Source organism: Chiloscyllium plagiosum, chromosome 30, assembly GCF_004010195.1.
Source record: "Chiloscyllium plagiosum isolate BGI_BamShark_2017 chromosome 30, ASM401019v2, whole genome shotgun sequence".
Lineage (NCBI taxonomy): Eukaryota > Metazoa > Chordata > Chondrichthyes > Orectolobiformes > Hemiscylliidae > Chiloscyllium > Chiloscyllium plagiosum.
This window is the reverse complement of record NC_057739.1, coordinates 44,710,275-44,724,042: the sequence shown is the minus strand read 5'-3', so window position 1 is coordinate 44,724,042 and position 13,768 is coordinate 44,710,275. Positions and strand designations below refer to the sequence as shown.

Below are 13,768 nucleotides of genomic sequence, written 5' to 3'. Positions count from 1 at the left end.
AGTGATTCAGCATATTTTTCACAGCCTTTCTCCTCTGTGGTACTAATTCCTCACCCACTGATCCCCAGCAGGATATACTCCCTCTTACTTACTGTTTCTCTCAGCTGACCATTCTTTATATGTGAGTCTTCATGTAGAAGGCTTACCCAATCTTATCTAGACATTCCATGTCAAACCGAGTACTATTTTCACACTGATATCCATCTACTCATTTGCTAGCGTCAGCTGCAGGAAAGAAACCAGTGAGTGGTGGAAGGAAGGGGGATGGAGGCTGGTAAGATTCCCCAAACTGTTATTAACAAAGCTATAACTTTGTATTGTTGATTTGTAACCTAATGTCACATCTCAGGTTGACTTTTTTCCCTTTTCGGTCCTTGACCAATTGAAGTTTGCTAACTATTATGTGACTAGCAAGTTTGCACAAGTGCCTATTAGTTCTAGTTGATAAGCTGGTTACCTGTTCTTGACCTGAATCATCTTTCTCACTGTTTGTTTTTGTGCACTAATTTTAGATTGCCTTTGCCCAGCAAATCTGCAGATTGGACTCACTTTGGAGGTATGTTGCATATATTATCGTGACTGCTATCTGGGTTGCAATGCTTAACTGGTGAGTGAAGCTGACACATCAATCACAAATGATGCAGCCAGTACTATGAACAAAGGTTTAAACAAAACAGTTCTAAAAAGCAGACTGATTGCAATGTGGCGTAAATGCAATGTTTTAAGTGCTAGATTATCCCCTCTCATTGCCTATGCTTCTAAATCCTTTAAAACAACACTGAGGCAGTATGGGCTCATGTTTTGAGAAGGTTCCCTGAACCTCTGTAGTGCGAGCTTCTCATAAATCACTAAAGCGATGCAGTGGGCACTGAGCAGCAGCTTCCAGGGTTGTGTTACTGTGATGGAAGTTTGGAGAATTGCTGGGCATTCATTGGGAGAGTCTAAAATATCAGAGAAGAATGGGGCAGCATGGTAGCTCAGTGGTTAGCACTGCTGTCTCAGAGCGCCAGGGACCCGGGTTCAATTCAAGCCTCAGGCGACCGTGTGAAGCTTGCACATTCATCCTGTGTCTGTTTGGGTAACCTCTTTGTGCTCCAGTTTCCTCCCATAATCCACTTTAGGTGGACTGGCTGTGGGAAGTGCTGGCTAGGTGGGTTAGCCATGGTAAATGTAGGATTACAGGGATAAGGTCGGGAATCAGTGGGGGTGGGGTGATGGGTATGTGTGGACTTGACCAATTGTCTTGCTTCTACACTAAAGGGATTCTATCTTTCTAAACGAAGCGATGCTACGTGAGTAGGTATCTTTGTTCACAGTACTTAGATTACTGAACTAATACTTATTTAAAATTGTCAATTTTTCATTAAAATTACAAACTATCAGTAGCTTCTTCATAAAACTGAAATGGTAAAATTTGTTTTTATTAAGTCACTTGAGTGCCCAGGTTTTTGTGGAGTTTTGGTGCCAAGTATAAATCCTCTTCCCTCTTCATGTGCAGATCTCTCATTCCTGATTTCAAACACATCTCACTGCTTTGGTTTAGAATGGGACAGCAGTGTTGTGAACAATTCTTTTCAAACCCACAGGCCACAATATTCAAATAAGCAAATAAATAATTTAGACATGAAAAAGATTGACTTCCCTCAGTTTCAAAGGAGCAGGGAGTTACAGATAAGAGACTGCAAATGTCTTTTCACTGTTTGCTTCTGAGGCGGTCTCCCTCACGAGTGGAAACATAAATAATTAAAGCATGGTTGTTCTTATTATGTGCTATTTATATAAAAATATGTTAATACGATTTTAAGAGTGCGACTTTTAAAGTAATGCCATTTGGCTGGGTTACTTTTTATTGAAAGGTTTAAAACATATAACTGGATCAGACAGTCCTTCTGGAACAGATGTAATGAATTCATTATGTGTCAGAGAGCAGAAACCCTTAGAGTGTTCATGGAAGATTTTGTACTGCACTGGTTTATGATAGGGAATTGTTTTTTGCTTGTTTCTGGTTCATTGTAATCAAGGGTTGACCTTTTAGCTTTGGGAATCCAGAGATTAAAGGTTTTTGGGCAGTTCAGCCTGTGCCCGAAACGTCGAATCTCCTGTTCCCTGGATGCTGCCTGACCTGCTGTGCTGTTCCAGCAATAAAGTTTCAACAGTTCAGAGGAGACCTGACTGGGGTCAGAAGCGATGAGGTTTTCTCTCCTCAAAGGAAGCAATGTAAAAACTTCCATATAAAAGCTTTGTTTTTTCAATTTCCAGACTAGGAACATTTGATCATAAATCTACATAAAGTTAGTTTGCAAATTCTGTTGAGTCTTAGATTGAGAATGTGTACATTTTGGTTAAGAATATGTATAACTATTTAATGTTTGTAAACCTAATTTAGCTTATAGTTGGCACTAAAATCAAACTTGGAATTTAGGCACTCTGGTTGTGGGATTTAAGCAGTTCCATTGGTGGAGTAGCCTACTTGAGAACCAGCATAAACTGGATCCTTATTAACTCAGTGAGATAGACCCTTTGTGTTGAATGCATATATAGGTAACCGACTTAGTATGACTTAGCACATGAGTATTGGAGTTGAGCATGTCAGAGTTAAGTAAGGGCAGGAAAGAGATGTTTGGTTGCTCTTACCCAAGCAAAGAATCTGATAGGGGTGTAGGATTGGTGAGTATTTATAGTCTTTTGAGTAAAAATAAGATGTTTGTTTTGTGTTGAGGTTTTTCTTTCCCTTTCTTATAAATCACTTGTTAGGTTAATAACTTAGAGTATGATACAGATGGCAGGTTGAGTGATGTGTTGTAGCTGTAGCATGTGGAAGCTGCTGGACACCAAGTGAGCTACAGTGAGATCCAAGGTGCCAGGATGTGGTCACACCCTTCATAAATCAAGAGTTTAGCACAACGCGTGTTTCCAAATTTTGGTCTCTTATGCTGATTTGCATTGCCTCAACATTTGTGAATGTGCCTGTGGTGAAATTCTCGTTTCCCCTCTCCACTCCCATTCACATCTCTCCACCTCCTGTCAAAACACTCTATATCAGATTGTGTCAGTTGTGAAGTGCTGTGGAGTGCTATTTAAATGCAGGTTATTTGTAGCTGATGCACAGGTCTTTGGATTTGGTAATTTTTTGAAGTCCGGTCAAATTGTTATTAACATAATGCAGCAAAACGGGAAGCTTATCTAAAACCAAAAGAGAAAATGCTGGAAAATCTCAGCAGGTCTGGCAGCATCTGTAAGGAGAGAAAAGAGCTGACGTTTCGAGTCTAACTGACCCTTTATCAAAGCTGTCAAAGTTTATCTAAAAGCTGTTTCTAACACTGTTCAATTGATCTCAGGTTCTGTCCCCATGGATGAACTACAAAGGCTTAGGAATCAGCTAATTTTATTGCACAACCAGCTACTGTATGAACGCTACAAGCGAGAGCAGCATGCTGTTCGGAATAGGCGTCTGCTGCGCAAAATTCTCAAAGCAACTGCACTGGAGGAACAAAACTTAGCTATGGTGAGGCTTTAAAAAGAGAATTATAATGCATTATCTTGTTAGGTATCCATGGACAGGCTCACTGTAGGTTCCAGCAGCTGCACTTGTGACAATGTTCATATCTGTAAGAAAACCCCTCATGACTCTCTTCTGCTTTTTCTTTGCCCTCTTTGTTCATCTTTATCTGGGATTCAATAGATGTATTTTGTTTAATGAGGAAAGGCTGGACACCTAGACTTATATCCACAAGTTTCGAAGGAAAGAGGCAACTTGATTTGAAACATGCACAATCATAAGGAGTGTTGACAGGATATGTGTGGAAATGGATGCTTCCTGTTGTGGGAGAATCTCAAACTCTGGGACATTTGAGACAGAGATGCAGAGGGTCATGAGTACTTGGAACACTTTTCCTGATATGTGGTAGAAGCAGAGTTCTTGAGTTTTGTGTTTAGCAGAACTGGGTACAGTGAGAGAATGTAGAGTAATGAGATCAGCCGCGATCTTATAGGATGGTGCAACAGGCTCCAGGTGCTGAATGGTCTATTCCTGCTCCCAGTTAATATGTATGATTAGGAGAGTTTCCTCTCCTCTGTAAATGTTAAACCAGTGAGGGAAATGGGTATAAGAGATCCCTTGGGGTCATTGGAAGAAGAAGGTGCCTTCCTGATGACATGATCAATGTGACCAAGATCGCTCATCTAATCATTTCTATGCCTTGTTTGTGGGATCTTGCTGTGTGTACATTGGTTACATTTGAGTCCCGCCCCCCCACCTTGTCCTGGAACCCTGATGTAGTCAGGCTGTTAATTCTCAGTGGTTAGCACTGCTGTCTCACAGTGTCAGATTCCACCCTTGGATGACTGTCTGCATGGAACTTGCACTTCTTTGTGTGCGTTTCCTCCAGCTGCTCTGGTTTCCACCCATTGTCCAAAGATGTGCAGGATTGGACATGGGAATTTGCCCATCATGTCAAGGGATTTTCAGGCTAGGTAGGTTAGCCATGCAAAATGCAGGGTTGCAAGGATAGGACTGGGAACGGTGAGTCTGGGTGAGATGCTCTTTGGACAGTCAATATGGACTTGATGGGCCGAATGGCCTGCTTCCACACTGTAGGGATTCTATGATTTATGAAATATGGGCTTTTGGCACCTCATATGGTAGGAGTCAACAGCAGCAAGTTCAGAAGCTTGTCAAAGCTTTAATATGGGCCGGATGAACCGGAGACTTGTGGTGGTGATTATAGCTTTCCTCATTGATTGAGGACAAAATGAAGTTTACGTTTCACTGCTGTGAGCAACCTAAGCCTCTATCCCTCTTGTGACCAATTCTGTGTGCAGAAGGACCAGCTGAAACTCCAGGAATTGGACATTGGATCCCTCAAGCACAGTTTGTTCATCGAGCAGAATCAGTCTCGGCTGCTGCGAGAAGAGAAGGAATCTATTGTCAAGCATCTCAACAGCCAGATCGCAGACTTGCAGAAGGAGCGAGGTGACTATCGAGCCAGCTGCCAGGAGTTACAGGTACAGCACAGCTCATGGACAGAAGCTGTTTTCCTATTGGGAAAGGAATAGGGTGAGGTTAAACTAGATAGTAGAGACTCCTTTATCTTCTGTTAACACCAGAGCTGAAGCTCTGACCTGTGGTTAATTGCTGAGTGCAGGAAAACGGGATTAGAACACATGGATGTTTGATGACCAGCACAAACCAGAAGGGCCAAAGGCCTCATTCCATGCTGTAAAATACTCTGACATTTTACATACCATCCACCTAATCAGTCTGAAAGTTTACTAACCAGTGAAATTCAAGTGAGTCTGTATTTACAGAGTTCTTGCACACTCATGAGATTGTACTTCACAGTTTTATATTACAAATGCATTTGTATAATGGGTATGGCTGGCATTTATCATTCCTAATTGGCTTTGACAGTAGTGATGAGTTACTGCAATAGAGAGAGAGTGTCTTTGTCCAGACGCCTGTGGAGGGCATCCAAATCATAAGGGTGTAACTTCTGATGATGTTTATACATTCGAGGGAATAATAGAGTTCATGGCTGGGTGCAATGTACATCAGATTCCACAGTGTTACAATGTGGAAGGACCTCATTCAGCTGATCATACCTGCACCAGCTCTCTCAAACTTACTCAGCGCCTTGTCTTTTGACCACAACCCTGCAAATTTTTTTTGATTAGATTAGATTAGATTAGATTACTTACAGCGTGGAAACAGGCCCTTCGGCCCAACAAGTCCACACCGACCCGCCGAAGCGCAACCCACCCATACCCCTACATTTACCCCTTTTAACCTAACACTACGGGCAATTTAGCATGGCCAATTCACCTGACCTGCACATCTTTGGACTGTGGGAGGAAACCGGAGTACCCGGAGGAAACCCACGCAGACACGGGGAGAATGTGCAAACTCCACACTGTTAGTCACTTGAGGCAGGAATTGAACCCGGGTCTCTGGTGCTGTGAGGCAGCAATGCTAACCACTGATTCCAATTGACATTGTTCAAGATTATTAAGCACGATTTTTAGGGGGAATATTGTAAAGCAGAAGATTTATTTTTAACAAAATGTACAGAACACTGTCATTCATTCCAGTCTACACCTTGCCAATTGCTGTTGCAAACTCCACACAGTCAGTCGCCTGAGTCGGGAATTGAACCTGGGTCTCTGGCGCTGTGAGGCAGCAGTGCTAACCACTGTGCCACCGTGCCGCCCACAGATTATCAGTTGAGATAATTATCTGGTTTTCTCTTGCAATCTTTTGTAATAGATTCTGCCCCCACTTCTGTTGCTTAATTCACAGATTAGTCTGATATTCCTAAATTAAATTCCTAAATTAAATAGATCACTGACCAGGGTCTCCTGTTTCCTGAGTACGTGCTTTAACCAAGTTTGTGCCGGGAACAAGGATGAAGGACTTAGTGGCCTTTGTGGGTTCATTCTTTGTTTGTTTAATTTCCACCAAACTCGAGTGTGTATTGTACCTTTTTCCTTTTAGAATAAACTACAGGATTGTCAGAAGATGATTGGGGAGTTGAAACTGGAACTACAGAAGGCCAATAACAAAGCCTGTAACACTGCATATCTGCTGAACCAAATGACTGAGAAGGTGAGGGGTGTGACCATCTGCTTAAAGCCTGAACTGGCCTATATCCAACCGCAGTTGGCGCCAACTCCTTCAGTGTATGGTTTATAGTTGAAGATTCCTCTGCCTGTGAAACCTCTGCGAATTGTTCCATACCCAGCCCTTTCTGCCATTCTGTGCAGGTAGCCCACGCTTATAACCATCGAAGCTGTGGATGTCTGCTAGGTTTGTCAATGGCCACATGGGGTTAGATACAGAGTAGAGCTCTCTCAAACTGAAGTTAAAGCTGTCTTTACTATTGTAAAACTGTAGGTAAAGTTTCCTTCATACTGTCCCCATCAAACATTCCTCAGAGAGGTACAGCATGGGGCTAGATACAGAGTAAAGCTCCCTCTATACTGTTGGTTAAGTGGTGCATGTTCCATAGTTCTTGGCCTCGCAGGGATCCCAGAGGAGATTTGAAAGATTACTCTCCAGTTTCTGTTGTCATTCTTCAGGCCTGAGTGCACCAGTAAAAGGCTGATCATTTCACTGAATTATTCCTAGTTTACCAGCACTCAGTCTGTACAGCAGCAAATGGAATGGTTGAACAAGCAGCTGCTGCTCCTGAGTGAAGTGAATGAGCTACATATGGAGAGGTTGCTGCATTCTCAGATGGGATCTGCTAAGGTAAGGATAATCGCAAAGCATTGAAAGTTTGTGTGTTTAAGGCAATGATCATTCATGTTCAGGAATACTGTATGAAACTCATAATCACTGGTGATACAAGTCAAATCTGTAAGAATAGTACTTAGGGTTAAGAAAACTATAACTTTTAAGGTTTTACAATTCAATCCCTTGTAGAGTTGAACATGGGTATTTGGACTAAGTAAAGCATATTAAACTGTGAAAATCCTTACTTGATTTCTAAAATTTTCATCTTGGTGTTCAAATCCTTCCATACTTTATTCCTTGCTATCTTTTTCACCATTCCCAGCTTATCAACTCTAATCTCTGCACTATTCTGAGTTTGGTCCATTATATATGCCTAATTTTCCTCCCCACTCATTGGTGGAATCGCTTTGGTTGTCGGGGTCATGAGCTCTACAATTCTCTCCCTAAATTTCCTTCCACTCTGTGTGCTCCTCACAGTCACTCCATAAACCATACCTCTTTGACCAGCCTGAGCAAACAGCTTGGTGTTGAATTTTGTCTTGTATTCCTGTGAAGTGCCTTGGGACTACTTTTACCATGTTTAAAAAAACTGTATTAATGCACATTATTGATTGGGCAAAGGCAGTAGATTTAATTAAGTTTCTGTTTTAGAATCATTATTTTGTATTAAGTTAAAAATCACACAACACCAGGTTATAGTCCAACAGGTTTAATTGGAAGCACCAGCTTTCAGAGCACTGCTCCTTCTTCAGGTGAACCATCTGATGAAGGAGCAGCGCCCTGAAAGCTCATGCTTCCAGTTAAACCTGTTGGTCTACAGCCTGGTGTTGTGAGTTTTAACTTTGTCCATCCCAGTCCACCACCGGCATCTCCACATCATTATTTTGTATTATCCACATAGATATGCTACTTAATTGGACACATTACCAGTGCACTTGAGCCCTCCTCCCTTTGTCTAACTCCATCAACATCCTTTTCTGTGTTCCTAATTACATTTAGTGGAACAAGCCTTTATCATATAGCCATTCCGTGACTACACGTTCTCAACAGTGCTGTACTGCTTCCACTGGTAGGAGGGTGTAAGTTTACATAGGCTAATTCCGTTATAAATATGGACAAATGTTTTCTGTTGCGAGGGGCAGCCCCGCCTGAGATGTTGAGCCGTCTGTTCAGGTGGGCACATGAGAAAAAGGTCATGTGCCAACTTGTATCTTGCTCTGACTCAGTTGTCAATAAGCACAAAACATGGGGAAGTTCTGCTAATCTGTATAAAAGCTCCCTGTATTTAAGTACATCTTCTGCTCTCATCGATTTGTTCAGGCAGCAGAGGCGGAGATGCTGCAGATTTCTTTAGTCCGAGAGAGGGAGAAGATGAAGCACCGCATTCAGCAGCAAAACCAAAGATTGGAGGCATCGCAACGCCGTATAACGGAGCTGGAAAACCATCTGACAAAGAAAGAGCACCTTTTCCTGGAGCAAAAGAAATATCTGGAGAATGTCAAAAACATGGCCAGGTATGGTGGGCGAGTGTTTGGCACGGGGTGGGTAAGGGGTTAGTGCATTTAATCTTTTGACCATCCTTTTGGGTGGCACAGTGGCTGGAGCATTGCTGCCTCACAGCATCAGGGACCCAGATTCGATTCCAGCCTCTGGCGAATAACGGAGCTGGAAAACCATCTGACAAAGAAAGAGCACCTTTTCCTGGAGCAAAAGAAATATCTGGAGAATGTCAAAAACATGGCCAGGTATGGTGGGCGAGTGTTTTGCACGGGATGGGTAAGGGGTTAGTGCATTTAATCTTTTGACCCTCCTTTGGGTGGCACAGTGGCTGGAGCATTGCTGCCTCACAGCATCAGGGACCCAGGTTCGATTCCAGCCTCTGGCGACTGTCTGGGTGGAGTTTGCACATTCTCCACGTGTCTGCGTGGGTTTCCTCCAGGTGCTCCAGTTTCCTCTTGCAGTCCAAAGCTGTACAGGATAGGGTGGATTGCTCATGCTAAATTGCCCCTAGTGTCCTGGGATGTGCTAGGTGGATTAGTTTTGGGAAGTTACAGGGATAGGGTAGGCAGGTGGGTCTGGGTGGGATGCTCCACGGAGGGTCGATATGGAACTATGGGCTGAATGGCCTGCTTCCACAATGTAGGGATTCTATGGTGTCTCTTGTTTAAAGAATGGATTGACTGTTTCCTCAGTATGCCCATTGTGAAAGAACTGAAATAACCGTGCAGTTCGGCTGCAGTGTTTGGGTACTGGGTGGCATTCAGCTGAAACTGAATGTTCCAGGGTCTGTTTGTTTCCAGTGGAGAGCTGCAGGCAGCAGAAAGCCGCTATGAAGCCCAGAAACGGATAACGCAGACTCTACAATGCGAAATCCTGGAACTCTACAGCAAGTTGGAACGGGCCGGACCTCCAGAGAAGCCAGTGCCAGCAGAAAGAACACCTCGGCCTGTAGAGGACATGTGAGATATTTCTACCTTTAAGTTAAATTGGGGTGACTTAAATTGAGTTGACATGCTGCTCTTTTACACCACATCCTGGAGTCCTGATATGATTCAGACTGACTGCTGTAAGGATTCTACATGAAATACCCTTGATGGATGAATAGTGGCAAGACATTATGGCAGGGATTGTAACAAACTAAAATTTACAGCATGATCCCCAAATGGAAAAAAATTACTAATAGGATTCCAATTTGTACCTTGTATTTTACATGGATTTACATGTTTCCTTTAAAACACGTGTGGCCCCGCATGCAATCTCATTCTTAATCTCCTTATTAAATAAGAAACACAAACTGCTGGAAAAACACAGCTGGACTGACACCATCTGTGCAGAGAGAAACACAGTAAACATTTTGAGTCCAATATGAATTGAGTTGAGAAGATGGTCTTACAAATCACAAACCCAGGTATAGACCAGAAGTGTGCCTCTGCAAAATTTATGATGTGAAGGTGCTGGTGTTGGGGTGGACAAAGCCAGAAGTCAGACGACACCAGGTTATAGTCCAACGGGCTTATTTAAAATCTCAAATATTTGGAGTGCTGCTCTGAAAACTTGTGATTTCAAATGAATCTGTTGGACTATATCCTGGTGGCGTCTGACTTCTGACTTTGCAATATTTACACAACAAAATCTGAGCTCTAATAATATCCATATCAAGTTTGCAGAGCATTAACTAAAAGACTTTCGCTGTCCTTATCCTTTTTTTTTTAACAAAATAGGTCTGAAAACACCAGTGCCATTTCTGACTCATTTGATAAGAGCCCAGATACGGAGAGCGCAAACCATCAAGTGCAGCCTGCTGTGCGCCCCAGCACCTCGACTGACCGGTCTCCCGAAAGAAAGCTACAGCCTTCCCTGATGGTGGCGGAGCAAGGGGGGGTCAGTCAAGGAACCCTGAGCCCAAACCTCCTGGAGCAGCCCACCGCCCCAGTCACAGTCGGTTCCTACCCCAGCTCAAAGAGTCTCCTCGGAATGCGTGCCCGTGAGCTGTTCAGGAACAAGAGCGAGAGCCAGTGTGACAACGAGCGGCCCAAGATGGACAGCCTCTTTGACTCCCTCAAAACAGAGTACAGCGTGGAGCTGGGAGACTCGCTTGGGCCCATGAAATTGCAGGTGTCCAGTCCAGAAAGCGTCAGACAGCTCAGCATAATGGACTATGATGGAACACATCATGACCAGAATTAATGAGGGTGCGGGGGGAGGGGAGTGGGTCGGGAAGCAAAGAAACGTAGTCAGTATTATTCTGAGCAGTTAATGCCTGCTTTGCTTTGTAAGCATGTCGTAAGTTTATAACAAGGTACAATCCAGTTAAGGGTCACGTGCTCCCTTCAGTGGAATGTTTATATATCCCAAGAGGAAAAAAAATGCAAAAAAAACTTGACATCAAATCCCTGTGTAACTGTGAACAAATAAGTTGTCTTTCATGTTTTGCACTACATTATGTTGTACGTATGGTATGTCTGTAGATGATGGCCACCCAGGTATGATGGAACATCTGATTGGAACCTTTTCTACTCCCTCCCCTTCAAATGCTTGCTGCTGACCCAATCGGACTGCTCCTCTTCAGTTGGGCTGGAGGTGTGACCTTAAAGACGTTTGTCGTACAAGCGGATGAATTCTCTTGCGGTGTTCAAAAGAAAATATAGGCTGGACCAACTTCCCCGCAGGATCTTTGTATCAAGACTTTAAATAATGAAACAGTGCTGTGATTTCAAACCTCCTTACTTTTATCCTGACATTTCCAGTCATTGCTTTCCAAGCTGTGATGATTTAGACTGTTGAAGTTACTCGCCAATTGAAATCAAGCCAGAGACCGGGGGCAGAACTACTCGTGGATTTGAACGAGAGACCCTGACTCTCCATTTGAAGTTAGGAGTGGTGTTCAGTGTTCTCTGCCAAATATGTCTGTCTTTCGGAGGGTGGGGTGGCCACTGGAAGGGGGAGGGTTTGTCTGCCTACTCAGACTCAGTATTTTTTTTGGGAGGGGTGGGGGTTTGAAGTTAAGTTGATGATGAATATTGCGCAGTGATTTAATAAAGGGCTACCCTCCACACTTGCAACTCTCTCTTGGTTTTGATTTATTTACCTCTCCTGTTCATTGTCATCTGAGCTGACTTCTCATACACTGTAAAGGTCTGTCTAAGGTTGAGCCTACACTCCTGTGATCTGGAATATGAGCACAGTGATCCAAAATCTTAGGTAGCATGGTGAGGTCTTGTATCAAGTGAGGTGTGCTTCAAAATTGAATAGTTGTCATATTCCATCCTTGGAGGTTTCATATGAGCTGATATGTGTACATTTGACTATAACTGTGCATAGTTTGTTATGAAAATAAACAAGTTAGAGCAAACTACAGGTTTCACTAGAACATAGTTTACTCCCTGTTTCAAAAATTTTAATAAAACATTGAAGCATGTATTATTCTTGACTAAGTGGGATCTAAATGATCTAACCTAAGTAGGATTCCAGGAATGGATTATTAAACAAAGATTACCAACATAATTTAAATGCATCTCCTCAAACATTGAAGTAGTCCATATCCAAGCACAGCAAGTCTAGGATAATATAGAGATTTGGTCTGATAAGTGGCAAGTAATATTTGTGCAATACAGCTGCCAGACAATGATCATCTCTGCTGAGAGAATCTAAGCATCGCCTTTTGATGTTCACTGGCATTACTATCACTGAGTCTACACAATCAACATCGTGGGGATTACCATTAACCAGAAACACTGGACTAGCCATATAAATACTGTGGTTACAAAAGATATGTCAGAGGATAGGAATCCTGAGAAACCAGTCTTTCCCCAAAGCCTGTCAACTACAAGACACAAGTTAGGTGTGAGATGGAAAGTTCCCCATTTGCCTGGATGAGCAGCTCCAACAACACTTGAGAAATGTGACATCATCCAGAACAAAGCAACCTGCTTGACTGGGCACTATACTTCACTCACTCCATAGTAACAGCAGTGTGTAACATCTACAAGATTATTTACCAAGGCTCCTTAGACAGCACTTTCCAAACCATGACCTTTACCATCTTAAAGGACAAGGGTACATGGGAACAATACCACTTACAAATTACATTCCAAGTCACAAACTGTCTTGACTTGGAAATATATTGCTATTCCTTCAATTATGTTAGATAATAATCCTGAAACAACTTCCCTAACACAACTGTGGGTGTTCCTACACACCTGGGACTACAGTTCAAACTAAATAAATCTTTTAGTTAACAACTCAAAACATGCCTCATCTATTTACAAAACCTCTCTGATAGGAATAGCAGAAAATTTCTCAAGGCCTATGTTCTCTACCCTTATAGGAAAACAAGTTCTAAAAGCCCTATTTTCCATTAATACTATATTTTTCCCTGGTAATCGTTCTGAGCAGCACTTTGAGGCAGGCTAACTCTTGGTATTTAAACACCAGTTAACCTTCAAAATGACCGTGACTGCTTGAAGATTATTGAAAAACACAGTATACAATAGCTATGCAAGAGGGTTCCATTAATAAAATGACATTAAGTAAAACAAAATTTTAATATTTCTAGATATTACGTGTATTATCAAAATGTATATAAGAAAGGATTAGAATTATCAGTAACATGATAGAAATTATGACCATATATATGCAAACCAAACCATACATTTTTATTGTACATATATATAATTTAATGTGAGGAGGAGCTTGAAGCGGAACCTTTGTTGTTGTTGCCCGGACTTTCTGTTCGACCCGCTGCTCTCCAGTCGGAGGCGGTAGGTGTGTGGGGCCGGATGTTGATACACACGGCGGCGGCGGGGGGAGGATGGAGTCCGAGTCCGGCTCCGGCCAGTGTTCGGCGCCAGGCCCCGGAGCTCAGGCCACGGCGATCAGGCTCCGGTTTGACCCGGACAAGCGGCTGGTCTGCGCCGAGTATCCGGGGGCCGTTCGCGATCCGCGGAAGATGCTGGATACCCTGGGGGGAGAGGAGGGGGTGTCCCGGGTAAGAGCCTCCCCCACCCCCATCCCCCCCCCCATCCCCCCACCACCCCC

The 13,768-nt window shown here is 43.0% G+C and overlaps 2 protein-coding genes across 7 annotated transcripts in view; both read left to right on the top strand.

Annotated features, from left to right (window-relative positions):
• Positions 1–11,789, top strand: part of tsc1b (TSC complex subunit 1b) — a 34,543-nt gene extending 22,754 nt beyond the window's left edge. For 5 of the 6 annotated variants that reach the window (XM_043720608.1, XM_043720607.1, XM_043720605.1 and 2 more), the window contains 8 exons: positions 513–556; positions 3,339–3,505; positions 4,822–5,004; positions 6,491–6,601; positions 7,124–7,246; positions 8,552–8,745; positions 9,532–9,690; positions 10,453–11,789. In XM_043720608.1, coding sequence (XP_043576543.1) covers positions 513–556; positions 3,339–3,505; positions 4,822–5,004; positions 6,491–6,601; positions 7,124–7,246; positions 8,552–8,745; positions 9,532–9,690; positions 10,453–10,918 — 1,447 coding nt within the window. In that variant the 3' untranslated portion in view covers positions 10,919–11,789. Of the gene's footprint in view, positions 1–512; positions 557–3,338; positions 3,506–4,821; positions 5,005–6,490; positions 6,602–7,123; positions 7,247–8,551; positions 8,746–8,946; positions 8,977–9,531; positions 9,691–10,452 lie in introns of all 6 variants that reach the window. The other variant, XM_043720606.1, reaches the window with a different exon arrangement.
• A 1,698-nt stretch (positions 11,790–13,487) lies between these two features.
• Positions 13,488–13,768, top strand: part of gtf3c5 (general transcription factor IIIC, polypeptide 5) — a 43,250-nt gene continuing 42,969 nt past the window's right edge. Inside the window, exon 1 of the mRNA XM_043720600.1 lies at positions 13,488–13,718. Within this exon, the coding sequence (XP_043576535.1) occupies positions 13,542–13,718 (177 nt within the window). The 5' untranslated portion in view covers positions 13,488–13,541. The remainder of the gene's footprint in view (positions 13,719–13,768) is intronic.